Below are 27,475 nucleotides of genomic sequence, written 5' to 3'. Positions count from 1 at the left end.
GCACAAGCTTCATCCCTGAGCAGCGCTTAGCACTATGCCATGCCTGCTGCTCCCGGTTGTGACCTGCCTGGCTCTCACATGTCCTTTCTTTTTGGTTCCACAGCACAGAAGAACATCAGAAACCTCCATCTCGCCGCCCGGCTCCAGCATCGGCTCCCCCAACAGAGTGATCTGCGTAAGTAGAGCTCTGACCTCAGCCCCACAGGGCAGAACTGGGGCTGTGGCCGTGGGTTTGGGGTGATTTGGAGGGGAGAGCGACAGTTCCCACCTCTATGTTTGGGAACAGCATGGATGAGTAATGTCCCCTCTTCTCATTGGCATGTAGGGAGCACCCAGAGGGACACTGTCCCACTGTCTCCCATTCCACCCCCTCTGCCCTGTCCCTCTGCTGCCTGTGCTCTCCTCTTCTCCGCGCTGCCGTGGTGCTCAGGCTCCCCGTGCTGGTTCTGTGTACTGCGTGCTCCATCTTCCCCTTCCCTCCCTCCTTCTCTCCCTTTCCGTCCTCTCTGTCTCTGTCTTTCCCTCTCCCTAGGCTAAAGTGGATAATGAGATCCTTAATTACAAAGACCTGGCAGCTCTTCCCAAGATTAAAGCCATCTACGAAGTGCAGCGTCCTGACCTCATTTCGTACGAGCCCTATCACAGATACACATCGGATGAGACGCTGGAGAGATATAGCTATGGGGAGGTACTGAGCCGGGACGGGCCCAGAGCCAGACCCCCATTTGGGGACATGGCACGGGGCTTTGCTCACTTCTCAGGGATCCCTGCGGGCACGCAGGACAGGGGATTTCTCTCCAAGGCTTCCTTCCCATCAGCAGGCACTGAAGTCACCATCAAGAGTGAGGTCCCATGGCAGCCCAGGGGCAGGAGGGCACAGAGGGACAGGATTTGAACAGATCCCACAGAGAGGGGGGGATTGAGGTAGTCCTGGCAAGGGCTTTGTAATGTGCTGCAGCCACATCCCTCTCATCCATGGTCCCAGGGCTTGTCACCCCTTGCCTGCCCACCCCAACAGCTGTCATGAATCTGCTCTCACCGAGTGGGCTGTGGTGTGGGGAACAGAGCTGCTGTGTGACCACCACCGTTAACTATGCGCTGTCTCTCTCTGTCTCTCCTTTCTGCTTCCCGCTGTCTCCAGTCCTTGGGGACCCTCTCCCCGTACTCACAGGTAATGGCACTGCAGGCCTTCATCGCCCTGCTGCCACCACGGGGCTGTGCTGAGCATCCCCTGCCCCATGCCAGCCCGAGGTCGGGGGACGCAGGGACCCATCCCAGGGGACCGCTCCAATCCAGCCCAGACTGGACACACATGCACCCAACAGCATCCTCAGTCACAGGATGCCCACCTCCATCTCTCACCCTCAGCTCTAACCTTCCACACCTCTCCCTGTCCCCAGGACATATACGAGAGCTTTGACATCCGGCAGAGGCGAGCCTCCAGCCCCGGCTACATCGACTCCCCCACCTACAGCCGGCAGGGCATGTCCCCCACCATCCCGAGGTCCCCCCACCACTTCTACCGCTCAGGTGAGGATTCGGGCTGTGGCTACAAGGACCTCACTGGTCTGGGCCAGGGACAGAAGAGGAGCAGTGGGGGCTGGTGGTGTCCTGCTGTGCTGCGTGCACCCTCTGGTTCTGCAACTCTGTGTGCAAGCAGCAAGGGGAGGCTGAGGGGGCTCAGACCAGAGCTGGGGATGGAGGAGGCCCCAAGGTCCAGCAAAGTGTAGAGGAGAGCAGCCCACTTGGCTGGCTTGGTAGCTCTGGGGTTGTGCATGGAGCACTCATGCTGCAAGAGCTGCTCCGGAATGCGGAGCTTGGCTGGGGAGGAGTACGCTGTGTCTGTGCCTGCTCTCCTGGCATCTGGAGCTCGATGGGAATGCACAGCACAACCTGAGGCGGCGTGTCCACAGGTGTTGCCTCCTCCACCATCTCTGCACTGCACTGCTCACCACTGCATCACGCTCAGCTTTTCTCTCACCAATAGTGCTGCCAATGGGGCACCTCCGCATCTGCCTTCATCAGGAGATGCAGGGCATCTGCTCTATCGTGGCCCGTCCTGGACCACATCACCCCGTCACCCCACCACGTGGGCCGTCCCCTGCTCTTCTAACACTGCTGCCTTTAACACTCGTTTTCTTCTGCCTCTTGTTCTTTCTCTTGGTCACTAATGGCTGCTTCTGCTCGGCACCATGTAGGCACAGAGAGCGGGCGCAGCTCCCCCTACTATAGCCAGTTAGATGTGAGGTCTTCTACTCCAACCTCATACCAAGCACCCAAGCATTTCCACATTCCAGGTAGGCTCTGGAGCCCCCGGCCCAGGGGAAGTGCCGTATGTGTCGCATGCCCGCATGTGCCATCCCCTGTGTGCTGCATGCGTAGCTCCGCCGCCTGCCTAGAGCCAGCTGGCAGCAGGATCTACCCTGGTAGAGGCCATCCATAAGCAGGACCTGCAGCTTGAACCCTCCTCCTCCACCACCCATATGTCTCAGAGCCTTCCAGAGTCTGCTTGTCCTCTTGTCCCCCTGCCCACCCTTCCTCCACCCACACAGCTTGAGGAGCCCCTGCAGAGAGCCATCCCTTGCCCGCACCCCGAGGACCAGGAGGCGACGCGTGTCAGCCGGGGCCGTTCTGCTCTCCCCCTTTACAGATGATTATTTTATACTCCCCCTAGGGCCCGCCGCTCCCTCCCCCCAGGCTCTTCTGGGCTTGCCAGCTGCCTGCTGCCCTTCTGCAGGGATTGCAGGGGGCCACCAGGTAAGGGCCACCACCCGCTCCCAGAGCCCATGGGGATGGGTCAGAGAGGGGGGGCAGTGGGCGGGAAGCAGGCAGAGCACCATCCATCCCCTGCCCCACTACAGGCACCCCCCACCATTCTGTCCCACCATGGGACCCCCAGTGCTGGGAGACACCCTGCACCACAAGGACACCCTGACCACACTCCCACCCCATCCCCCCACCCAGCAGGTCGGTGCTTTATGGATGGCCCCCTCCACCCTCCGCCAGTTCGGCACCAGGCTCTGGCTCGCTTCCCCTCCCAGCTGGCTCCTCTCTCTCTGCTGCGGAAAGAGGCTTTGGCTGAGTTTGTTGTGCCCCAGGTAGCTCGCAGGTGGTTCTCACAGGTGTTCCCCCTCCAGTGCCCAGCTGCTGGCTGGCGGGGCTGGTGGTGCGTCTGTGCCCCCTGCAGTGCATGCTGACTGGGCGCTCGCTGCATGGCACTCATGCATCGCCACCTGCCCGGCTGCGGTGGGATCCAGCCCGGGTCTGGCTGGATGCTGGGGCTGTGCTGGAGGCTGTTGTGGGGCAGCATCTCCTGCAGGACCACTGTCCTGCCCTCGCTGCAAGCTCACACTGAGCTCCTCTCCATGCTTCTTTCCTCCTTTCTTTCCTTTCTCTATCCAGCTGCTGGTGAGAGCAACATCTACAGGAAACCTCCCATCTACAAGCGGCACGGTCAGTCTGCAAGCTGGGAGCCGGGCACAGTGGCTCTCAGTGTGGGCGGTGGGTAGGGGAACAGTGGGAGATGCTGGCAGGAGTTTGGGAGCAGAGCTTTGGGGTTGGTGTTGCTACTTCCCCTCCGAGCAGTGCAGTGCAGGGCACAACACAAGGGGCAGGGTGGAGAGGAGGGCTGCCAGCATTGGGCAGCCTTGGGAGGGGGAGAGAAGACACAGGGAGGTGGCAGAGGGCATGAGGGTGACACCAGAAGTCAGAGCAGCCCCATTAAAGGACTGCAGATGGTGGCTTACAGTTACACACAGAGCCCAGCAGCCCATCCTGGATGGCTGCTGCAGGTTGAAATGCATCCAGGAGGTGCAGGAGGCTGGGGAGGAGGAACCCTGGGGTGGTTCGTGGCTCTGCAGGGCTTGCATTCTCTGCTTGCTGGCATGTGTAGCTGGGCTGCAGCTGCCCGAAGTAGTAACCGTGTCTCCTCTCTCTCTACGGGCTCCCTTTCCCACCTGCCCACCGCCTTGCTGTCTGCCTGCACTGCTGCTGTAAGTAGCTGCTGTTGGCAAGGTTCCCTGTGCTTGGGTGGTGGGCTCTGCCTGCACCTCCCTTCCCCTGCTGCCCCCAGGACAGCCATCGAGGGTAGCTGGAAGGGACCAGGAGCTATGCATGCTCCCAGTGCCCATCCCCACACATGTGTCCTGGCCCTGGGGCTGAACCCCCCCCCTCGCTGCTTCCCAAGGTGACCCATTGGCTGCCCCAGTGGGACTGTGCCCTCCTCTGTCCCTTCCCGCGTGAGCCCTGCTGTGTGCCTGTGCAGCCGTAGCCCTTGGAGAGGGGACAGCCTGGGGACATGGTGCTGCTGGCACTGAGGCTACTTGGAGTGCCAGACCCTGTGCTGGTGACTGTCCCATTGTCTGCTGCTGCATCCTTGTCTCCAGGAGGTGTCAGCAGTTTGAGAATGGGTTATTTCCAGCTCTGCTCTGAGCTGTCCCAAACACAAATTGTTGCTGAGTGCTGGGAAGAGAGGAGGGTTTGCTTTCATCCTCGGGTGGAATTTTTCTAAATGTGGTGTCCCTGTTACAGCTCTCCATTCTTCTTTTGCAGACAACGTCCCTGCAGCCACCAAAAGCAAAACCAGTGAGGACATTGCACAGTCGTCCAAGTACAGCCCTGCCTACTCCCCCGACCCCTACTACCACTCCGAGTCAGAGTACTGGTCCTTCCAGGGATCCCCCAAAGGTAACAGCTGTCCGAGGCACTGTGGGAATAGGAAACCCACTGAGAGGGCAGCACCCTGGGCTGCACCTGGACCCAAAGATGGGGTTGAGCTGAGATATATGCCAGAGTGACCCCCAGATCCCAGCGGTCCTTGGGACTTGGCTGTCCCCATGCCTCTGGGGGAGGCTATCTCCTGTCTCGGCCCCAGTCTGACCCCCTACATGTCTCCTTGCAGCCCCCCGTGCCCGGCGGTTCTCATCAGGAGGCGAAGAGGATGGCTATGAGCGGGGCATGCACAAGGTGAGCGGTGTCCCTGCCCGCAGCCTGGTGGGCTGGGCACGGAGGGTGGCAGTGGGCTAGGAAGGGACAGAGCAGTCCGTGTGTCACCTCCTTGCCCAGAGGTGCCTTGTGCCGTGGGATGCTTCCCACCGGCATCACCGTCTCTCTGCGTACCCAGATCCAGAGCGGCATCGGCAGGCTGATCCTGAGGGAGGAGATGAAGGCACGCTCCAACTCCTACGCAGACCCCTGGACCCCTCCCCGCAGCTCGGCCAGCAGCAGAGAGGCCCTGCACACGGCTGGCTATGAGGGCTCCCTCAATGGCTGTAAGCACAACTGTCCGTCTGTCTGTCCTTCTGTCCCATGCTGGAGGGTGCTGAGAATGGGAGGGCACCAAGGAGGCCCCCTTCCCCCTGAGGCTCTTTGCAATCCTCATGCTCTCATGGGACTGTGTGGGAATTTCTTGGGGAGCCCCAAGGAGGACCGTGGGGGGGGGGGTGGATCTCTGCATGGTGCAGGGTGCTGAACCCCCTGACCCTGGCTGTGCTCCCCTTGCAGCCCCCCGGATGCACTACCTGGCTGACAGTGGTGAGTGTGCCATCCCTCATCCTTGGGGCATAGTCCCACCCGGCTGTGGGGACCAGAGCCTGAGAGCTGAGCCCAGAGAGCCATGCTGGGACCAGGGAGGTGTGGGGAGAGGAAGAAACTCTGCGCTGTGCCAGGGCAGAGCCAGGAGGGCAGAAGACTTTGAAAGGGGCTATAGGGATGGAGGAGGGAGGGCTGCCATGGGAGAGGGATTTAGGGGAGAAACAAGCTGAGAGGAGTTAGAAAGGAAACAGAGCCAGGTGAGTTTGGAGCTGGACAGGGATGGAGAAATACTGGAAATGCAAGCTGACTGTGAGCGGCTGGCCTGGGGATGCAGGAGCATATCTGTGCCATGCATGGGAGTGGCAGCCAAGGAGGCGTGTCAAGAAAGGAGAGGTGTGGGTGCTGCTGGGTGCTTCGGGCTGGCCCTGTGCCCTCACTCACGCTCCATGGTGGTCTCCTTGCAGATCCCCTCATTTCCAAGTCGGCCTCTCTCCCCGCCTACAGGAGGAACGGGCTGCACAGGGTGAGTGCCTCCTGCTGCTCCCTTCCCTGCATGCCTGCTGCCACTCCTGGCTGTGCCAGTCCCAAATAACCCTCAGTGGGCACTGCTGGAGAGCAGTGCCTGCCCCACTGCAGATCTCGATCCCCGTCCTGCAGCTCACATTGCTTTGCTTCGTACCCTATAGCTTAGGAGACCTGGGCTTGTCACTTCCTTGTCGCTTGTGCTTCAGTTTTCCCACTGCCAGCCATGGGGGTGCCCTCCCCTTTCGGGGTCATTAGAGGTGCTGTGCTGGGAGGAAACCTGTCTGGAGGGGCCCCCTCTCACCCCTCCCTCTCTCCTTGCATCCCTCCCGCAGCCGCCCAGCGCGGAGCTTTTCCACTACGACAGCACCAACGCCGTCAACTGGGGGATGCGAGGTGAGGCTGCGGGGCTGGGCAGCGGCCAGGGCGGGGGGCCCGCGGGTGCCGTGGGGCTGGCACCCCACTGCAGGCAGCTCCAGAAATGGGATCTAGACCTGAGGGAGAAGGGGAGAGGCGGGGCAGTTCCACAGCTCTGGAGGGGGCCTGCTGGCGGGGAGGGGGCTGTGGCTCACGTCTCTCTTTGTTTTTTTGTGTCCCACAGAGTACAAGGTAAGATGGCTCTCAGGCGTGACTGCCACCTGGAGGTGACACCCAGAGGAAGTCCCAGAGAAGTGTGCCCAGGCCCTGTGAGGGGGAAGCTTTGCCCTCACCCTGCCTTCATCCCCCTCCATCCCCTTCCCGACAGCCCCATCCCAGCACCGTGGGGCTCACACCAGAGCCCCGGCCTCCTGCCAGGGTCCCCAGCCCTGTGCTAAGCAGTGTCTCCTTGGCACGATGCAGAGATGGGTGGCTGTGCTCGTGTTCCCAGCTCACGTTCACCTCTGGGTCACTCCTGGCTTTGCGGAGCGAGCAGCAGACCTTCAAGTCCCCATTTTCAGAGCCACACACGTGGATTAGGGTCACCCTGAAAGAAAGCCCCCCTCTACCTTGTCCCACCCAAGCCCTGCTGTGCCACTCAAGTCCCCCAAAATGAGGCAGGAGGACGCATTGCCCTGGAGCCCCATTGCTGAGCTCTGGCTGTAGAGAGCTGCCATGGTGCTGCTGTCCCTGCACAGATTTACCCCTATGAGCTGCTCCTGGTGAAGACGAGGGGGAGGAACCAGCTGCCCAAGGACGTGGACAGGACTCGGTTAGAGGTGAGGTTTCTCCCAATGGGTACATCTCCTTGGGGCTTACCCTCCCTGACCCACGTGGGGCGGTGAGGGGCTCACGGGCATGCGAGGAGCATCTCCTGGGCGAGCACTGCTGCAGGCTGCAGTCCCCTGTTGCACCCCGGGGGGGGGTCCCACTGCCAGGCCCCCTCCAGCGCCGCTGCAGCCCTGTGCTGCCATCAGCCTGGGGTGGTGGCCCCGGCCCAGCAGCCCCTCTCTCCGCAGCGGCACCTCTCCCAGGAGGAGTTCTACCAGATCTTCGGCATGACCATCGCCGAGTTCGACCGCCTGGCCCTCTGGAAGAGGAACGAGCTGAAGAAGCAGGCGCGGCTGTTTTAAAAGCAGCGCTTTATAAATATATACATACCTATAAATATATACATAGAAAGATCTCTATATTGCAGCTCTGTATGATTCTCAGTACTGTACGTGGCAGAGGCGCCCTCTGCACCCCTGAGAGTGAATTGGAGTCTCACGGATAATTCTGTGCTCTTTGTTTCTTTTTTCTTCTCGAGCTTTGTTTCCGCATCCATCCTCGGGGGCTCCTGGGGGCTGAGGGCACAGGCTGGGGGTGCTGCCAGGGCTGACCCCTGCGGCAGCCACAGCTCTGGGAGCTCTGTGCCGTGTGCTGGGGCTGGGAGGGGACGTGGTGCCAGCGCACCGGTAATCGCTGCTGTCGGCTTTAGTGCAGCAGTAATGAGCCAATTGGGTTTGTAATGATTTCACCCGTATAAACTACAGCTTCCTAAATCAAGCTCGGCTGTCTGGGGCTACGAGGAACTTCCAGCAGCAGTGTCAGAGATAAAACCTGCAGGGGCCAGCGCTTCAGTTAATTCATAATAATAATAATAATACCACATCACTGAGGAGCTTTTACTTTTCAAAGCACTTGATGAGCATTAAGTAACTGTTCCTCACCACTCCCAGCACGGCCATGATAGCAGAACAGGGGCAGAGTCCCAGCACACACCTCTGGGACAGCAGCACCCCCACGGGCTGCCATCGCTCAGGACGTGCCGAGTGGCTGCCGCGACCCAGAGAGCAGCAGGGGCCTCACAGCAGCCGCTGTGCTCAAACCCACAGTGCCGCTTTGGCTGTGCCCTGCAGCCCGGGATGACCCCTTGGTTTGAGAGGGAACTGGGGCTCCGTCCCAAATGGAGGGAGGGACGGGAGCACCATCTCTGCGGGGCTGTGCGCCGGGGGAGCAGGACTGGGCTGCAGCCTGGGCGCGGGTGGACCAGAAGGGGCTGCTGGCTCAGTGGTGCCCCGCTGTGCAGGTGCCCCGTAGCGCAGCTCGCAGCTAACCCCCAGTCCTTGGTGGAGGCACAGCGGCAGCAGCAAGGCAGAGCCGAGGGACGCCAGGACAGAGCGGCTCCGGAGAGCTGTGAGGACGCCGGGGCAGGGGCAAGGCACCGAGCTCTGCACACAGCCCCGGCCGCCCCCGGCTCCGGAGCCGCCGGCACCCGGCGGGGCGGGGGCACCAACCCGGCGGGCGCGGCTCAGGGCGGGGCGGGGCCGGGGCTGCCCCGCGCCGAGGGAGGGGCGTTGCGGGACCGCCGGCACCGCTCCTCCACTCGCCCGTCCGCTCCTCCCGGGGCGGCCGCCGCTGCCCGCGGTGCGGACCATGGACCGGCTGAGCGGTGAGGGCGCGGCGCGGGCAGCGGCACCGGGCGCTGCGGGGGGAAGGGGCCGGGGATCGGGGCGTGTTGTCACCTGCGGCCGGGACGCGGGCTGGCGTTGTTCGGGCGGGCGGGCGGGGGCTGAGCGCTCGGTGCGCTCGTCGAGGAAGTGGTTGTCCCGGGATTGAAGGGAGGAAGAGTTTCCGCGCCGCGGCGGTGGCACCGGGCACCCGGGGCTGCCGGGTTGGAGCGGGACCGAAAGGGACCTGCCCCGTCCCCGTGCCTGCGCTGCGGGGAGGTGCGGTGAGGCGCGGTGCTGCGGGAGGCGCGGGGCCGTGCTGCCTGTCACTGCCGAGCGCTGCCCGGGGCTGCGCAGCAGCAGGTGGTGACGTGCAGCACGCGGGTCCCGGCCTTGGTTGGTGCCGCGGCAGTGCTAATGGTGCCGGGGACACGGGCAGAGTCGGTGTGTGCGCAGCTCGGGGTCAGCACCTGTGAGACTCGAGGGTCAGGAGTTCCCCTTCCCGATGGAGAAGGATGGGGTGGTGTTTCCGCAGTGGAAATGTGATGTGAGGAGTTCGGCTCTGGGGATGCAGCACGCAGCGTCGGTGCTCACGGAGCAGCTCATTGCCTGGCATCACAGGAGAGGACATGGACAGAGACAGGGACAGGGACAACCTCCCCTTGCAGCTCGCCCAGCCCGCCAGCCCCACGGTGCTGGCTCTGAAGGAGGCTGCTGCTGCAGGAGGGGAAGCGTTGTCAAACACACGTGGTGCCAGGGCCAGAGGACCTCACTGATGGGCAAAGGGGAGAGCAGGGTCTCGCTGTGCAGGCTGCTGGGACGATGTCAGCTGTGGTGGGTGGCTGCTGGGCAGTGCTCCCTGTGCCACGTGATGGTGCTGAGTGCTGTGGGACCCCATCGTGGGGAGGTGATGGCACTCTGCTGAGCCCGGACTGGGGCTTAGTAGAGATGGGCCCAGGCGTGGCACAGGATGTGCATGGAGAGGTACCTGTGTGTGACCGCTGCATGGAGGCTCACTGCCCCACTGCCTGGCATGCCCCACTTGGCGTGGGTTTCCCCACTGAGGCAGAGCTGCACTACTTCTTTTACCCCCTCATAGGTGCCTTCTATGGTAGTGGTGGAGGTGCTAGCTGCTTTGTTTTCAGTGCGTGTAATGAATGGCTGTTGGCACCCGGATCGCTCTTTGCTAATGTAAACCTCCTCCAGACCCTCCTGCTCATCACCAGAGCCTCTGGATCCCTCTGAGGCTGTAGCTATGCAGAGAGGGGATGCAGTTGTGGTGGACGAGAGGCCTCTGACCCAGTCCACGGCCTCTCCATGCTCTCTGGCAGCTACTCCAGGCTGTGCTGATGGAGAGCTATAGATGTGCCTGTGATTTGGGGATGCTCCATGTCATGAGCCTTTGCTCCAGCTGGGCTGTGCTTGCTTCTCCTCGTTAATGACTCTTCTCTGACCTTTTGGGCCACGAGAATTTTGATCTTGCACCGTATCTGTGGTCTAAATCCAGCGAAGCCAGCAGAGATGTGTCAGGGATAAACTTGGCTCCAGCTCACCCACAGGAATGGGGAGGCATCGGGCTGGGAGGGAGGGAGCCGGGCTCATTCCTGACCTGCTGCCTGAGCCCCGCATGCAGCCTGGTGAAGGGGGCGAGGAGCTCTGGGGCCAGCTGTTAGCACCAGGCAAGTGCCGAGCTCTCCCCCGCATTGCAGCCATTCCTTCCGCTGGAAGCTGAGCTGCCTGGCGGCGGGGTCCTGTTTATAGCCCAGGGAATAGGGATGAGCCCTCCCTGGGCTGCCCCGGTCCAGGCAGGCAGTCTGTTATTGCCCCAAGCAGCGGTGGGACTGCTGAGCATGGTGGGAAGCAGTGGGCTCATGGTGGGTTAGCATCTTCCAGGCAGTGGCTCCGGGGACTCCTATCACACAGGGCTGTCTGGAAACCTGCCTCTTTCCAGCGCTTGCTCTTGACCTGGAAGTGCTTTTTTCCGGTGGAAATGTGCTGAGCTGCATGCTGACGTGCCCTGTGCTATGCAGCATACACCAAAATGCTGCCTGCAGGAGGGCCGGCACTCCTCATCCCATCCCAGGAAAGCTTTGTATAAGGTTTTGAAGTTGTCTCATCCTGAACAGTTGGAGGGCTTTGTAGAGGAGAACAGGGAGTGAAAGCTGGGCTCGGCCCAGTGTTTGCCTGTTGTTCTGTGGCCAAGTAGCTTGCTGGGACACAAGATAAGAGTTTTGCAAAGTGGAGGCTTGAAGTGGTTTCTGACATCCCAGACTCACGTCCTAATCCCTTAACTCTTCCCTACACCAGTCCAGTCTGGCACAGATAAAGGAACAGGTATCTCCTCCTGCGTGGAAGGAACCATTTCCCCATGTAAATTAATGGCAAAACTGCCGGTTCTACATAACATCTATGAAACGTCCCTCTCCCTGAGCAGCTTGGTCAGAAAATCCCTGAGGAGCTCTGCATTGTCCCTGCCACACACACCAGCCCCAGGATGAATAGTGCTGGGCCCTGCCACCCGCAGCCCGGGCTCTGCCGCAGCCAACAACACCCGGCTGTCATCACCCCCGGGTGCCAAAAGCTGTGGCATTCAGCGAGCTCCAGTCCCTCTGCACTAATGATCTGCAGCCTCCATGGTGGAGAAGGATGAAAATCACTGATTCTGTGGTCCCGCCCCATGGAGCCTGCCTTGGGTTCTTCAGCCCCTTCGATTTTTGCTTCTGATAATGGCTCTCATCTCATCAAAGGAGGGCTTTTGGCAGGCAGAGGAAAGCGCTGGCATTTCGTAACAGTTTGGAATGAGCGCAAATCTTTGCTGGGAGGAGTTTCTATGCTCAAAATCTTTTTTCTTTTCTTTTCTTTTTTTTTTTTTTTTGAAGTGGGTTTTACGTGCATGTGATCCTGGAAGCGATAGGAGCGAGGTCTGGGCGCCGCTGTGTGCTCTGATCGCTGGCAATTAGCAGGAGAGCTGCAGGGAGGTGTGTGAGGAGCAGCCCGAGCGGTGGCTGTGGTTTTCTCCTGGGTGTTTTTGAACATTTAACCCACCAGACACGCTGATGGCGGAGCAGCCCCTTTGTGTCTCGTTGTCCGGCAGGTTCAGCCTTTCATTTGACACAATCCCAGTGTCATCTTATGCGTTGGGAAACTGAGGTTGTACAAGGCAGAGCCAGGAATAGGAGATGTGTAGGAACAGGTTTGATAGCTGGCTTTTGTGTGCTGAAGCTAAAAGCAGGTAGGGTGAACCAGCCCCTGCACCATGGGAGCCATCAGCACTCAGCAGGGCAGTTGCACTGCCCCATGTGCTTGGGCTCAGCGTTCCCTCCACACCACACCGGCTGTCCTGGCTCCGCTCCTGCCCTGAAGGGGTTAAGCTGGTAGGAAATGCTGTAGGCTGGTGGCCTTGCCGCTGCACCTGATGCTCGCCAATGGAAGGAAACGGAAGGGCTGTTCTCAGCTGAGCAAACACGCTTATCCTGCCCTCGAGGATGCTCCGGCAGCACAGCCCCAGCCCCCGAAGTGCACAGACCCTATGGGTGCCCCCGCTGCATCCGGCACATCCCTGTGCCACCCCACAGGGCTGGGCAGGGCTGGCTCTGGGGTGCTGACTTCACAGCGATTTTGCCCCTGTGGGATTTTTTCTACCCCTGCTGATGTTTTCTCATCCCACCACTTCCAGAAAGGTATCCCCATCATGCAGCGTGGCTGGATGCATTCGGAGAAGCAAAGCTGGCTCTGGCTGATTCTCCATCCATCCTGTTCCTGCAGATCTTGTGCCCCCCTTGCCCGCTCCCTGCTAGGGGAGGATCCTGTGTCCTCCTGTACACAACAGCCCTGTGGGATTTTTCCTATAAGAGACACATCTGCTGTATGGGGCACAGAAAGCTTCCATCCATCCGTAGGACTGGGATGCCCATTCGGGAAGTGCCTATCGTGTCACCTGCATGCAGGGTGGACACCTGGCAGTGCCTGCAGCTACCCAGTGCTGCTCTGTCCCACTGCTGGGGCCTCTCCCAGTGTGGGGGCACAGCAGCATCCTGCTGTCTCTGCTGCTGCAGGGCTGGTTTTGAAGAGGCCGACGCCAAAATTTTACTTGGAAAAAGCAGAGTTTATTCTGGGTTCTGGCTAATCCTAACATCTCTCCTCTGCCTGAAGCTTGTTTTTATACATTGCTCAGCAGGTCTTGCCCCTGCCCGACTATTCCTTTAAAAGGGCATCTCAAACCTCTCTTTTCCTTTCATTACTTAAACACGTTCTCAGCCAGCAGCTCTTATCAACCCAGCCCCGCTCCCTGCTCCCAGGCTCCCTGCAGAGCATCACACTGATTGCTGAAATGTCGCTGAGTGCAGCCCCATGTGCTCACAGAGTTGTGTCCATGGCACTGGGCTGTGCCTGGGCTCGGGGAGCGCCGGGCTCAGGGAATCCTCACCCAGAGGCTTCGCCGTGTCCCTGCACCTTTGTTTGCTCAGCTTCTTGCTTCACTCAGCAGTAAAAGAAGGCGATGCAGAAACCATCCCCTACTCTGGGGTCAGGGCAGCTGCAGCCTCATCATTTCAGAGGGGGAAAGTTTGCTTTTCGTGAGCTAGAACAAACCTCCACAGTCTTCTCCAGGAGATGGAGAAATGTCAGCACAGGGGGCAGCTCCCAAGCAGCAGCCCCAGCATGGGGCACCAAAGGGTCCTTATCTGCCTCAGTTGCAGGAGGTGGTTGGGGGTGATTTAATCAGCCCCCTGTTAATTATTGCCTGCGCAGCTCAGGCTCATGGTGTGGTGCAAGCCCTGTGGGGACGGTGTAGGGGGCAGGGGGGGAGGGGGGTGAGGCAAGGGGCTCAGGCAGAGCGTGGTTGGAGGACGGCTCTGAGCTCCCTCCGGGCTGGGATCACAGCTCAGCTGCTGGCTTCTGGGGTCGCTGAGAGCAGGGCTGCCAGATAAGGCTTTCAGTAGAGCTATTTATAGCAGGGAGAGAGCCGCTGCTGGCACATAGCTGGACCAGGCACAGGGCCCTTGGCTTGAGCCGTGCTGAAAACAGCAGCAGCAAACGTGTGCCGGTGGTCAGCACAGCCCCGAGCGCCCGGGGTGCACGTTTCCAAGGGCAAAGCATTCCCTGGCTGCTTTATCTCCCTGGTCTCTCTCTCCCCTGGTCCCAGTGCTGGAGCAGGGCAGAGGGCAGCAGGCTGTGGGCTCCTTGCTGTAAGATGAGAATGCAGCGGTGGCTCTGCCGGTAGGGACCTGCTGTCCCCTTGAGCAAGCACGCTGCACGTTCAGCTCCCAGGGCTAATTTTCCAAGGCTATCAGCTGAGGATATTAAATACTGCAATGTTGCGTTGATGAACTCCCCAGAAGATGTGTGCCCCTGCCCTGCCCGATGCAGCCTGGCCCCACAGGGGGCTGCAGGTCTCTGCTGCCTGTGGTGCAACAGGCTCTCAGGAGGTGTGAGCCACCTATGCTCTGCAGTGCTGGGGATGCTGCAGCCCCTGAGCTGGGGACACCTGCCCTGGGGTGGGGGTTAATGGCTATGGGGGTGGGTGGAGAGGGGGGTGGGGGGCACAGGAGGAGCCCGAAGCGCTCAGGCTCTGGCTGCCAGAGCTGGAAGTGGAGGCACTGCCCCCACCCACCCCTCTCAAGGGGCCCTTGTTTTCAGGGAGGAGATGATTCATGGGCATCAAGCAGCCCCTGAGCAAATCTTCCACTGTTATGGGATGTTTCCAGAGCATGAGTGTGATAATTAATGGCTTGCTTTTCTCTTAAACCCTCTGTGCTGCAGCGTGCCAAGTTGCTGGGTATGCACTCAGACAGGAGGGGACTTTCCAGGCTCTCCTTGCTGCCAGCCCAGTGCAGCTCACTCTGTGCCCACCGGGTGCCGAGAAGCTGCAGGGCCTTGGGCAGCATGGATGCGGAGGAACAACGGTGGGAGCCGTGCGCCTGCCTCCTGCCCATGGAAACAGCCCCTGTGGGAAAGGGAATGGCCCCCAAGCACCGGGCTGGGAGGCTTCAGCCTTCCTTCCCGCAGAGCTCCTCTGGGTGCCCGGTGCCACCGTCCTCAGGTGCTGCCTCAGCTCCCTGCCCACACCCCACTTATTTATGGCATCCCTGGAGCTATAAACATCTGTTTACTGCCGGTGGCGACTCCAAGCAGTGCTCCTTCGCAGGCAGAGCATCCTGGGGCCCTGCCCACGCCAACAGGAAGGATTTATTTTTGCTCGGTTTTTATTTTAGCTACAAACAATGGCCGTCACTCCCAGCATCCGATTTCCCCCGGCCCCCCTCGTCCCTCGCCTCCACCTGGTGCGGGAGGAAGCGCAGCGGGGCCTGGGGGGGACAACAGAGCCACGGGCCATGTCCCTGCAGTGATGTGGCAGTGCTGCTCCCTGGAACTGTTCCCCCTCCTCCGAGCTCCCTTGGGCTGTGGTTGCCAACCAGCTCTGCTTTGCAGCCGCACGTGCATGGTCTTATCTCTGCCTCTGCGACAGCCAGTCCATGCACACGGAAACTGCTGTGTTAGCTTGGCTGGAGCCTCTTCTTCCCCTTCCTTCTCTTCCACCTCCTCCTCCACCTCCTCCTCCACCTCCCTGCAGGTTGTTGGAGTAAGAGCTGCTGCTTGCTCCTGTGACCAAACAGAGGCTGAGAGGAGGGGACATGCTCGGCAGCTGCACCCAGAGCCTTATCTCCAATCCAGAGGACATGGGTTCCCAAGAGGAATGTACTCACGGGGTCTAAGAATAGAGCTGGCCTGGGCACGAGGTGGGGAGTGGTGTGGGGTGCTGCTGTGGAGAGGGGCACCCTGCTTGATGCTGTTTGTGGGATGTACTGGGGTGCAGAGCAAGCACTGACTGCTGTCCTGAGCAGCAGCAGCATCCAGGTGCTGTTTTGAGCATCATTCCTTGTGCCGGTCCCCAGATCTTCTGTCCCAGGAGTGCTGCCCTGTGTCCTCTCCATCCCATCCAGCCCAGCTTAGCTCATGCTAAAGCCATCTGCCTCCATAGCTCCCAGTCTTCCCAGGCATGGGGACCTCTGACATCTTCCCATCCGTGCTGCAGCAGATGTGGAGAGAAGCGCGTCGCCATTGCAAGGCTCCCTGTACTGGGATGCCTGCACCCAGCACAAAGAAGTGGGCTCATAGTGTTTGGGCTGCAGGAGAAGCCCCAGCAGCACCCAGCAGGTGTGACCCTGTGTCTGCAGTGCTGCTTGGCAGTAGGGGACGCGGGCTGGGCTCTCTGTGTCTCGTGCCCCTGCTCGCCCAAGAGCGGGCAGTGTGCTGGCACCAGGCACCAAGCCCCTTCCTGTGCCATCCGTGCAGTGACCCGTGGGCAGTCTCCCCTGGCTTCCTGCAGCCGCCTCATTAACCTCCTGTGGGCTGGGAGCCGAACAAGTGCAGGAAATTAATTTCTTCCCTCCCTCCGCTCCCCCAGGCGCGGGCTCTGCTCTGTGCACTCGCTGCAGATCAAGGCCCCTTTGAGCGGCTCACCCCCCCACCCCTCCTCTGCTCCAGGGGCAGCTGTAACAAGGGAGATGCAGGGGACAGCTCAGCTGGGGAGGAACAAAGGAGCCTTCATTGCTCTGCTTTGAGCACCCGTTGGCCGAGGCGCTGCCTGCTCTGTGGCCCTTTGGCCGTCAGCTGGTCTGGTGCCCTGACAGGGGTCTGGGAGCTGTGATGGGAGATGTCCTGGGGGACGCACCGTGGGCTGCAGTGTGCTGGGTGGCATAGGGCATGGTCCTCATCTGCTGAGCTGGGGCAGGGAGTGGGTAAGTGTCTCCCCAAGCAATGGCAGGACATCTTGCTTTTCTTCCCAGCTGCTTCCTCACTAGCCCAGCGCCCTGCCAAGCCCTGCAGCTGGATCCTGGCCAGCCAGAGGAGGATGTCTCACCTGGCAATGTGTTTCCACCCCACCAGTGCACCATTCTGCGTGCATCCTGGGAATGTCTGCCCCTCTCCCATTCCTTGGTGGAAAGGGAAAGCACTGGGAGCTGAGCACCCACTCATCTATGTGCTGTGTGCTGCTTTTCCATCTCCAGAGCTCAAGCAACAGCCTCGGTCCCACTGTGCCGCCCTCTCCTCCTCCATGGGTGGGGGGATGCTGCCCACTCCCACTGCTGCTCGCTGCCCTCCTTGGGGTCTGCCTGTGGGAGATGGGTGCTGGCAGAGCCATGCCGAAGGGCTGTGCTGGTGTTTGGCTTGGCACTGGGGAGGAGGAGGAAGCAGAAGTTCTGTGAAGATAGAAGGCCATCGGCAGAGGCAGCAGGATGTGAGCTGCATCCTGCCCCGTGTCCTGGGGAGCGGTGCTTTGGAGGCAGGCACGCTGTCCCCTTGCCTGGGGGGATTGCCTTGGCTGGGCACTGATCAGCATCAGCTCGCTCACGTTGGGCTCCCCTTTGGCTGAGGGGATGTTTCGCTCGCCCTGGGAAACATCCCCTCACTGCCGCCTCGCTCTGCATTGCCCCGCGGCTGTGGGGCACAGTCCTTCCTCCAAGCACCACCGCTGTGTCCCTGCAGAAAAGTGACAGGTCCAGCAGTGTGCCCAGCAGCTGTGTGCTCTGTCCACGGGGCATGCGCTCTGCTTTTCAAGCACCCCATCACTCAGCACGTCCCAGTTGCCACTGTGGTCCCCTCTGGACTCTCCCCTGTCCCTGCAGACCCGCAGCCAGCTGCAGGGCCGCCCCAGCTGTGCTGTGATGATGTCCAGTTGCTGCCAAGATCTCGCTCACACTTGCACTGAAAGAAATGGTTGTTCTTTTCCCCCAGTGTCAATAGCCTCCAGAGCCACAGGTTTGTTGGAGTCCTGAGCTGGGCCTCTCAGAGCTGGGCTGTCTCAGGTGCTGGATGCTGCAGGTGCTACTCACATAATACAGGAGCTGGGGTTTGTCTCCAGCTTTGTTCTGCTCAGAGCTCAGGAAAGCAGCCTGGGAGCTGGTCGCTGGAGCAGCTGAGGAGCCCATCTCAGCTCTGTTCTGGGGCTCTGACTACCAGCAGGGCTCTGCCTCTGGTCATGGGCTGAGCAAGAGGTGTTCTGCAGGTGGTACGGGCACACTGAGGCATGCTCAGAGCCCTTTTGCTCATCGGCTGCTCTCCAGCACTGTGCCTGCAGCAGGGGTGCTGCGTGGCAATGCCTTCTCTTCCTTCCTCACCAGCATGCCAAATACTCCAGATATTAAGTGATTCATTTTTTCTGTAACTCTGCTCTGAAATTCAAGCACCTGGAGTTGTGTTTCACATGGGTGCAGCCTTGCAGCAGCACACAGCAGGTGTGCTGCTGCATCAGGTGCCGTATCCCAGGGAAGGAGCTCCAGCAGCCGTGATACACTGTAGGTGGGACAGAGGTGTAGTGTTATCTGCATGGAAACATTCACATGCTGAGCACTTTGATAGCAGTCCAGCAAGCTCAAGTTTCCTCCCGCAGGCTGCATCCCAGCGTCTGCATGTGGGTGTGTGCAGAAGGAGCACGTGTGCACTTGGCAGACAGCCCCGAGCCCAGCCTAGGCTCTCAACCCCACCAGGGTCTTCCATGTGTCACAGCCCTTTCTGCCTTCTCATAATCTTTTTGCACATTTATTTCAGCACCTCCGGTGTCGCCCCTGTGCATTTCATGCCTGGCTGTGATGAGGGGGAGAATGTTCTCAAGGCAAAGTTTGATGCAGTTCCTGTGCTTGTCACAGTTTTGAGCCAAAAGCTGGATCAAAATATGCAAGAGCACTGGGCTGTCTTGGAAAGTGTCCCATGCCTCCCATGTGCCCTTGTTGTCCCAACTGCCTCTGCTGCTGAGTCTCTGCTCCTTGTGCCCTTCCCCACGTACAGAGGGGCTGTGGGTGAAGCCCAGCATCCTGACACCACCACATTCATGGGCTTTTCTCTGCTTCCCCCAGTACTAGACCAGCTCCTGCCAGAGCTCAGCATCCTGCTGAAGCTACTGGACCACGAGTACCTGAGCGCTACAGCCCAGGAGAAGAAGGTGGCCGTGTCTTCCATCCTGCAGAAGCTGCAGCCACCCTCAGGTCAGTGTCCCGCTGCCACTATGTCCCCAGCCTGCTCTGTGGCCATGAGTTGGCATGTCTGGGAGGGAAGATGTGCTGGTGCCCACCTGGCCATGCTGTCCAGCTCCAGGCTGAGCTTCCCTCCTCATTCCCAGGGAAGGACGCAGACTTCATGTATGTGAACACGGCCTCCCTGAGCAATGGCACCAGCTTTGTGGAATCTCTCTTCGAGGAGTTTGGTAGGTGGGACCATCCCAGGGTGGTGCTGGGTCTCACCATCAGGTGCTGGGCTGGGGTCCCAGCTGGCCATGGGGCTCTCAAGGCGGGAGGCTGAAGCTGTGTCCTTGTGCCTGGGGAGGGCGTTATCATCCTGGGCTCCTGTTCCTGCTGCCCCACAGCCATGCCCTTGGCCTGGGGGCTCCCTGTGGACATGGATGCCCAGCTCTAGGGTCTTGCTATTCCCTCACCCTCATCGCTTGCTCCCAATCCAGACTGTGACCTGCGGGATCTCCGGGACATGCAGGAAGATGATGGGGATACCGGTGACAGCATCGGTGTGGAGCTCGCGAGGAGCCAGCCAGCAAAGAGTGTATGTCCTGATAACTCTGAACTCTCTGCACCAGCACGAGGATGTGGCCGGGTCCTGCTCACACCAGATTGCCTGCTGGCCCCTCGGGCATGCATGGTCTCTCATTCCCTGGTGTTTCTGCCATAGGTTCCTGCAGACCCCCCTCCGCCGCTGCCCACCACCCCTCCACCTGAGGATTACTATGAGGAAGCGCTGCCTTTGGGCCCGGGCAAAGCCCCCGAGTACATCACCTCCCGCAGTGAGTCCTGCTCCCAGCCACATCCCACCTGCCCCACAGCTGAACAGGCAGAGCCAGACCCTCCTGGGGAAGGAAGCCACCCGCACTGCACTGTACCCACTTGTTTCCCATCCCATCTCATCCCATCCCACCATGCTGCTTTGCACGGGGCTGTTTGCTCCTTGGTGGGGAGGGGGCAGTAAGCAGAGGTGACAGCCTCGGTGTCTGTGTACGCTCGCAGCAGGTGCGCATTGCTCTGCCCAACTGCAGGCTTACCCACAGCCCTGGCCGTCCTCTGCTTCCCCCGCAGACAGCTCCAGCCCCCCCAACTCCATCATGGATGGCTACTATGAGGATGCAGACAGCAACTACCCCGTCACCAGGATGAACGGGGAGCAGAAGAACTCTTGTAGGTACCTGGGTGTCCTCACCAGGCAGGGAAGAGCTTCAGCAAAGTGGGCATGAGACGTGGGCTCAAGCAAAGTTGACAGTTGCCAAGTGCTGAAGGTGCAGTGTGGCTGTGCCTGGCTGTGGTGCCAGAAGAAGGGGAGGCACTGAGCTTTCCTGACCTGCTCCTCTCTGCTTGCACCAGGAGCCTTTAAAAGTGTGAGGCTTGCAAAGAAACAAGCCAGCCCCGGGGTTTGGACAGGCATGCCTGGGACTGGCTGTTGGCCTGCAAGCATCATGAGTGATGCGGAGGGGAAATGGGGGAAATGGGAGTAGTTGGGGTCAAAGCAGTGCTGCTTTCCGAGCAGGACATGGAGCCGCTCCATCCGTGTGGGGTGACACACGTGCTTCCTTCCAGACAACGACTCAGATGCCATGAGCAGCTCCTATGAATCTTACGACGAAGAGGAGGAGGAGGGTAAAGGCCAGCAGCTGACACACCAGTGGCCGTCAGAAGAAGCCTCCATGAACCTGGTGAAGGACTGCAGGATTTGCGCTTTCTTGTTGCGCAAGAAGCGCTTTGGGCAGTGGGCCAAGCAGCTCACCATCATACGGGATGGCAAACTGCTGGTGAGCTCAGTGCTGGTGGGGCACCAGGGGTGGGCAGAGATCTGCAGGTGGGCTAGGGGGAGGTCAGCAAACCCTGCTCCAAGACTGTGACTACTCTGCAGCACGTGCAGGGGTTGCTGCTGCTTCCCTTGCATGCAAACAAAGGGATTCTTGCTCTTGGGGTCCCTTGGCTGGTGAAGGAAAGGGAGAGGGCATCCTCCAGCCCTTGTATTGTTGAGTCTCTGTGTAGCAGAGACAGCCACCTCCACCTGTGCCAGTGGCTGCAGGGTTGCCCACCTCTACCCACCATCCTGGGCATGGCAGCGGCACCAGCTGAGTCCTGAGTGGTTCCTTTTGCTTCTCCCAGTGCTACAAAAGCTCCAAGGACCGGCAGCCACACGTGGAAGTGCCCCTTGGCACCTGCAACGTCATCTACATCCCCAAGGATGGGCGACGCAAGAAGCACGAGCTGCGCTTCTCATTGCCTGGGGCTGAGGCACTGGTGCTGGCTGTGCAGAGCAAGGAGCAGGCCGAGGAATGGCTGAAGGTAGACTGCTGCCTCCTCCTTGCTCACAGCCTTCCTCTGGCTGCCCTGGGGAAGGAGAAGGGGAAGGGGGCTTTCCTGTGGCTCTTATCAGCCGTGAGGACGGCTGGCTAGCTGCTTCCCAAGCCCTGGGCGGCTCCTGTGCTGATAGCCTGAGCTCCTCACCAGGGAGTGGAGTGGGGATGTTTGCTCACTCCCTCCTCTTCCTCATGACCCTTTCCTGCCTTTGTTCTGGGTGTGGGAGGCAGGGAAGGGGCCATCTCTGCTGTGAGCCCTGGGCTGAGAAAGGGGCTGTGCTACCTCTCCTGCGGGAACTGTGACATAGGGGACAGTGGGGTGTGTAGTGCTGGCAGCGTGGTTGTGCAGCTCCCAGCTCCCTCACGTCCAACCCTCTGACCATGCATCTCAACAGCAGTTGTTGTTTGGAAGGGGCCACAGGCAAGCACGATTTGTGCCCCAAGCAGGGCTTGTGGTGGACAGTAGAGCTGGGTGCTGCAGAGACCACCGTGGCCAGCTGGACTTGGGCTGTGCAATGGGAGCTTGGCAGTGTGGAGACAGTTGCCTTGGTCCCCAGCCCATTATGAAGGGCTGCTCAGAGGCCTTTCTCTGCAGGTGATAAAGGAAGCAAGCAGTGCAGGAGTGAGCGGGATGGAAGTCCCCACGTCCCCAGTGATGCCCTGCAAGAAGGACCTGGATAAGGTGATGTTTTCTGGCTGTGGCTGGGGGGACAGGGTCCTGCCCAAGTGCTGTGTGGGGCTGGTGACCTTCCATCCTCGCAGCAGGACTGCAGGGCCAACCGGCTCCCAGCACAGGGCGCATGTTCCAGTCCTGTGCTGGAGGGACAAAGCCCAAGCGTGGTCATTGCTTGGGGCTGGGCAGAGGGATGCTGCTGAACTGGCACTTGCCCTGCTGGTCCCCACAGAGGCTGTCACAGGAGAAGCACACCTCTGACTCGGACAGTGTGGCGACGGGTGAGACCTGCTCCCCCATGGCCCGCAGAGAGCTCTGCGAGTACGGTATGGCCCTGGCGAGATGAGATGTCCTCCTGGCCCATTGAACAGGGACACTGCCATGGGTGATGGGGGCTATCAGGGCTGTTCTCTTCCAGGGAAAGGCAAGAAGAGTGGCTTGGCTGACCTGAAGGGCTCAGTGAGCCGGGCGGCAGGGAAGAAGATCACCAGGATCATCAGCTTCTCCAAGAAGAAGCCTTCCCCCGAGGACACGCAGACCTCCTCCACTGAGGAGGATATCCCATGCTGCGGTTCGTGGGGCTAGGGGCAGAAATGGGTCCTGAGTTCCCTTCTGAGGGGCTGTGGGGTGGGAGCTCCCATTGAGCTCATGGAGAACTGGGGCACTCCTTAAGGCTCCAAAGTGGTGCTGAGACTCTTCTGTCCCCAGGCTACCTCAGCGTCCTGGTCAACCAGTGCTGGAAAGAGCGCTGGTGCCGCCTCAAGGCCAACACCCTCTACTTCCACAAGGACCGCACCGACCTGCGCACCCACGTCAATGCCATCAACCTCCGGGGCTGTGAGGTGGTCCCAGGCCTGGGCCCCAAGCACCCCTTCGCATTCCGTATCCTGCGCAATGGGCAGGAGGTGGCCGCGCTGGAGGTGAGCAGGGCACACCACCTCCCTGGGGATATTCCTGGGGGGACTGTCATGCTAGGGGGCACCTTGGAATCATAGGATCATCAAGGTTGAAAAAGACTTCTAGGATCATCTAGTCCAACTGTCAATCCATCATTGCTATGCCCACTAAATCACCAATGTGTCCCCTAAAACACCATCCTTTGGATGGAACCCAATCTAGAGATGCTCAGCCCCATTAGAGTGCTACCAATGCTCCTCTGTCCCAAGTTCACCCAGCTGAAACCTTCACTTGCTGTTTGGGCTTTTATTAGGATAAGATCAACCCTTTCAGAAGCCAGCACACAGTGCCTTGCTTTCCCCTCCTGTGCACTCTCATGAAGCCCAAGGTACCATTATGGTGCATGGATGTGCACGGAGGAGGCCAGAAGGGCTGAAGTGGGCAGCTTGCTGGGGGCTCAGGAATGCACATGTGCTTTCTCTTCAATCCTCCTAAACCTTGCACATGTGCTTTGCACCAAAGGGCCCTTCCCTGCAGTGGGGCTTTGTGCTGGGGGGTAGGAGTGAGGGTGAGGACTTCCACACCCCTTTTCTCCTTGCACTGGGGGTACTGGTGGGCTGTGAGGGTCACTTGAAGCCAGGCATGCTGCCCAGCCCCTTCTCTCTCTGCAGGCAAGCTGCTCAGAAGACCTGGGCCGCTGGCTGGGCCTTCTCTTGGTGGAGACAGGCTCCCAGACAGCACCAGAGGCCTTGCACTATGACTATGTGGATGTGGAGACGATTGCTAACATTGTGACAGCCGTGAGGCACTCCTACCTGTAAGGCTTTCCTCCTGCTGTGCTGGGCCATGATGGGGTGGGATGGTGGGCCTCATCCTGGGCTCCTGGGTAGGGGCATGGACTGGGACAGGGTTTGCTTAAGATCCCAGGGGAGAGAAGGGACATCCCATAGGTTGGCATGTCCCACAGCAGGGCCGCTTCCCTTGGGCGGGACTGGAATTAGAAGGTGCTTTTTGAGAAGTTGTGGGTGCCCCATTCAAGGTCAGGTTGGATGGGGCCCTGGGCAACCTGACCTAGTGCCTGGTTTAGTAGTTGGCAGCCCTACCCATGGTTGGTAACCCTACCCATGGCAGGGGATTTGGAATAAGATGATTTCTGAGGTCTCTTCCAACCCAAGCCATTTTATGATTCTATGATTGTATGACTCTTTAGCAATGCTGATGAAGGACCTTGTGTGCTTGGGTAGAGCAGGGTGAGCACTCAAAAGCAAAGCTGTGTCCCTACCCAGGGCTGGGAGAGCAGTGAGATCTAGGAGCCCGTTGTGGGGCTGGCAGGGATGTCCTGGAAAGGAAGCCCATGGCACACCCATCCCTCGTCCCACAGGTGGGCCAGCAGCTCCCAGGACACCCGGCCTGACTCCTCCCGCGTGGTGTACGATGATGTCCCCTATGAGAAGGTTCAGGTGAGAGTGACTCAGGGCCTCACCGTGTCCCACCACTGTGGAGGAGGTGTCCTGGGGAGCCTTGGTGGGTTGTGGCAGCCCCACAGGTGTTTCAGTATGTTCTCCTGTCCCCACCGCAGGCTGAGGAAGAGTCAGTGCGGCCAGCAGGAGCCCAGGTGAAGCGCCATGCCTCCTCCTGCAGCGAGAAGTCACGGCGAGTGGACCCACAGATCAAAGTGAAGAGGCACGCATCAAGTGAGTGGGGTTCTGTGAGGGGGACCTCAGAGTGGGGGAAGCCCCCGGCCTCTGGGTGGAGGCTGCTCCCACCAGGGGGCCCTAGGTTGAGCTGTGCCAACCCAGTGGGACGATGGGAGGTGTCCCTGCAGCTCGGGTTGGGCTCAGGTGGGGCTTTCTTAGGCTGGAACCATCGTGATGGGCGGCTCTCCTTGTGCATGCAGATGCCAACCAGTACAGGTATGGGAAGAACCGGGCTGAGGAGGATGCCAGGCGGTTTCTGACAGAGAAGGATAAGCTGGAGAAGGAAAAAGCAGCAATCCGCAGTGAGCTGGTGCTGCTGCGGAAAGAGAGGAGGGAGCTGCGGGAAGCCATGAAAAACAGCTCAGGTAGGTTGCACTCTGTGGCTGGGGATGCTCGAAGGCTCCTGGGTACGGTGGGAAGGGCTGGGATGGGAATGCAGGGCTGGCAGCGTGGCCGTGGCACTTGTGACCATGCTCAGGCTTGGCTGCAGCCCACTGCTGGGCCAGCAGCCCCATCTAGTGTCAATACCCAAGAGGATGGATGGCTGCCCAGTCCCTGCAGCCTCAGCCACTGAACCGGGCACTTGTGTGATCAGGAGTGAAGCTGCAGGACCTGGAGCAGCGTGTGGCTTTGCTGGAGGAGCAGTGCCGGCAGAAGGAGGAGCGCCGCGTCGACCTGGAGCTTCAGCTGAGCGAAGTGAAGGAGCAGCTGAAGCAGTCCTTGGCGGGAGGGCCGGCCCTGGGGCTGGCTGTGACCAGCAAGGCTGAGAACGGGGTACGCACCTCTTCTTCCTTGCTTCTCTGGCACCAGCAAAGGGGTTTGGGTGGGGCTAGCAGCATGTGGGGATGAGGGAACACCCCTGATCTTTGTCACACTGTGGTTAGAGGTGGGAAGCAAAGCATTGACGTCAACTTTGACTTCGTGACAGCTTGTGCTTTCCTGGCACTCCCTGCTCCCTAGGTTTCGTAAATCCTTCTTATTCTCCCTCTTTTCCACAGGAAGCTACAAACAAACCAAATGGGAGCCCCCCTGAGCACTTGGTTCCCGTTAACAGTGCAGCTGAACTGAGAAAGAGAAGTCCCTCCATCCTTCCTGCCAACAAGGGAAACGTGCTGCGGAAGGCCAAGGTGTTGCTTCACTCCTCCTCTCCTCTCTGGCCCCCAAGGAAATCTCAGTTTTTCATCCTGTCCCCATACTTGGCCAAGAATTTGAGGGATTCTGGATGCTCCTTACTCCAAACACAAGGGATGCTGCCCAGGTTGCAGCTGGGCTGGTCCCCTTCAGTGGCACTGGCTGCTGGCATGAGCCCAGCTTGCAGGAGATTTCAGGGGCCCAGGGCTGGGTGGGCAGCAGTGAAAGTACCACCTCTTCAATGCCCAGGGCAGCACTCACCAGCCTTTGGAGATGCTGTTGTGGTCCAAAGCCCCCAGCAGGGAGGGAGGCCCTCAAAGGGCTCAGTGTTCTCTCTTCCAACTTCTGATGTCTCCTCATCCCCCTCTTTTTTTTCTTTTGCAGGAATGGGAAAAGAAGCAGACTTAAACCAGGCTGTGGGAATACCTGCCAGGCCCCACTGGACACTGTGGCCCACTGAGGAGCTACAAGGCCCCTTTCTCCCAGGCATGGGGAGAAGTGCCCTCCCTTGCCCCTCTGCTACAGCGCCTGCCACATGGGCAACACTATGAACTGTGGGGAAGGGAGCGGGAGGGGATTTACGCAGCGGGTGGTGAGGTGCTGGAACAGGCTGCCCAGAGAAGCTGTGGATGCCCCATCTGTGGAGGCATTCAAGGCCAGGTGGGATGGGATCCTGGGCAGCCTGATCTAGTGGTTGGCAACCCTGCCCATGGCAGGGGGGTTGGAATAAGAGGACCTTTATGGTCCCCTCCAACCTAAGCCATTCTGTGATTCTGTGATTTGGGAGGCGGGTGGGGAACAGGAGTCCTTTGGCAGTCAAGGTCACATACTACTGGGAAACCAATCTCTGGGGGGGGGGGGCCTCCCACATGGCCAGGTGCTTGGCACAAAGCATGTACCTGTGTGACATGGACAGCACGTGGGACTGATGCAGCCATCAGATGCTCTGCTTTATCGGGATCCATGTTCCACCCCGGGGATACTGGAGGCCTGGCTAACGTTTTCCAAAGTGACTGTGGATTCTTTGGGGATTTGTGGCTGCCTGGACGTTGGGGTTCATGAGCTCAGGACCTGATCCTTCAGAAATACCCATAGTTCACCCTTCCCACTGCTCTCAGCTCCATGGGGTCTCATCTCAGGGTTCTTCGTGCCTCTGGCTCACTGTGCCTCAGCTGCGTGCCCTCGCCCAGTGCCTCCTTCTTGTCCTCCAGGCACATTTGCTTCCTTTGGAACAAAGCTCAAGCATCAGCAAATTAACAGCAGGCACCTTCTGACCTTACTGAGCAGCACACAAGTGCTGCCGAGAGCTGAGGCTGGAGGTGGCCTGACTGCCCCTGCCCCAGCCCTGTGCTGGCTTTCAGGGGAGCAGAGGGGCCAGGGACACAGAGTTTGCCAAAGCATGTCGTCAACATGGAGCAAGGGGAAGTTTGAAAATAAAAAAAATAAAAACTGCTTTCAAGTGAGGGGACTGGAACAGAAAGGAGGAATGAGGGAAGGTGATTCAGCACAGGCAGAAACAAGGGAGAGGAACAGAAAGGGAAGGCCCAGGCTGGTGTGCCAGGGACAATGGAGTGCCTGCGGCCCATTTGTGCTCACTGCTGCCACGGTTAACCTCTGCAGCTTGCCCCCCTTTAATAACTAGGTCAGCAGCTTGTAATAAAACCACTGGCACGGCTCTCCCCTGGCTGCCGGGAGCGAACTGGCGGCGTTCCTCTTGCTTGCAATGAGAGGCCAGCGTGGCCGGGGGCTCTGCATGTGCCCGCAGCGGCTGCGGGAGCAGCGGGACGGATCCCCACGCATCAGACTGGGGCTGCGGGTTCGGAGCTGCGAGCTCTTCCTGCTCGCCTGC

At 59.8% G+C, this 27,475-nt stretch overlaps 2 protein-coding genes across 12 annotated transcripts in view; both read left to right on the top strand.

The window, feature by feature from the left end:
* ABLIM3 (actin binding LIM protein family member 3) overlaps positions 1-7,747 on the top strand; it is a 35,441-nt gene extending 27,694 nt beyond the window's left edge. For 3 of the 9 annotated variants that reach the window (XM_021410429.1, XM_021410428.1, XM_021410427.1), the window contains exons 9-21: positions 104-175; positions 1,401-1,530; positions 2,199-2,297; positions 3,403-3,453; positions 4,552-4,686; positions 4,901-4,965; positions 5,123-5,270; positions 5,503-5,532; positions 5,997-6,055; positions 6,390-6,450; positions 6,656-6,663; positions 7,170-7,250; positions 7,491-7,747. In XM_021410429.1, coding sequence (XP_021266104.1) covers positions 104-175; positions 1,401-1,530; positions 2,199-2,297; positions 3,403-3,453; positions 4,552-4,686; positions 4,901-4,965; positions 5,123-5,270; positions 5,503-5,532; positions 5,997-6,055; positions 6,390-6,450; positions 6,656-6,663; positions 7,170-7,250; positions 7,491-7,604 — 1,053 coding nt within the window. In that variant the 3' untranslated portion in view covers positions 7,605-7,747. Of the gene's footprint in view, positions 1-103; positions 176-532; positions 689-1,141; positions 1,172-1,400; positions 1,531-2,198; positions 2,298-3,402; positions 3,454-4,551; positions 4,687-4,900; positions 4,966-5,122; positions 5,271-5,502; positions 5,533-5,996; positions 6,056-6,389; positions 6,451-6,655; positions 6,664-7,169; positions 7,251-7,490 lie in introns of all 9 variants that reach the window. The other 6 variants (XM_021410436.1, XM_021410430.1, XM_021410431.1 and 3 more) reach the window with 6 other exon arrangements.
* AFAP1L1 (actin filament associated protein 1 like 1) lies at positions 8,792-27,080 on the top strand. 3 transcript variants are annotated; one of them, XM_021410584.1, is made up of 19 exons: positions 8,792-8,905; positions 18,758-18,886; positions 19,021-19,104; positions 19,357-19,454; positions 19,581-19,692; positions 19,982-20,080; positions 20,477-20,688; positions 21,035-21,214; positions 21,824-21,910; positions 22,134-22,227; positions 22,320-22,472; positions 22,610-22,821; positions 23,470-23,615; positions 24,180-24,258; positions 24,378-24,492; positions 24,696-24,860; positions 25,091-25,269; positions 25,494-25,622; positions 26,011-27,080. In XM_021410584.1, exons 1-19 carry the CDS (start codon positions 8,890-8,892, stop codon positions 26,032-26,034), a joined length of 2,313 nt encoding a protein of 770 aa, XP_021266259.1. In that variant the 5' UTR covers positions 8,792-8,889; the 3' UTR covers positions 26,035-27,080. The 3 variants fall into 3 exon arrangements, with proteins under 3 accessions (XP_021266259.1, XP_021266260.1, XP_021266261.1); XM_021410585.1 differs by lacking the exon at positions 19,982-20,080; XM_021410586.1 differs by lacking the exon at positions 8,792-8,905 and having other exon boundaries at positions 19,942-20,080.

Source organism: Numida meleagris, chromosome 12 (genome assembly GCF_002078875.1).
Source record: "Numida meleagris isolate 19003 breed g44 Domestic line chromosome 12, NumMel1.0, whole genome shotgun sequence".
Taxonomy (NCBI): domain Eukaryota; kingdom Metazoa; phylum Chordata; class Aves; order Galliformes; family Numididae; genus Numida; species Numida meleagris.
Note: the sequence above shows the minus strand (reverse complement) of the source record. Positions and strands in the feature narration are given on the sequence as shown.

Excerpts from the sequence above, each read along its gene's own strand:
- AFAP1L1 (XM_021410584.1), top strand. Across the intron at positions 19,105-19,356 it reads ATCTCTCTTCGAGGAGTTTG|ACTGTGACCTGCGGGATCTC; the intron begins GTAGGTGGGACC and ends CTCCCAATCCAG. Across the intron at positions 22,822-23,469 it reads AGGAGGTGGCCGCGCTGGAG|GCAAGCTGCTCAGAAGACCT; the intron begins GTGAGCAGGGCA and ends CTCTCTCTGCAG.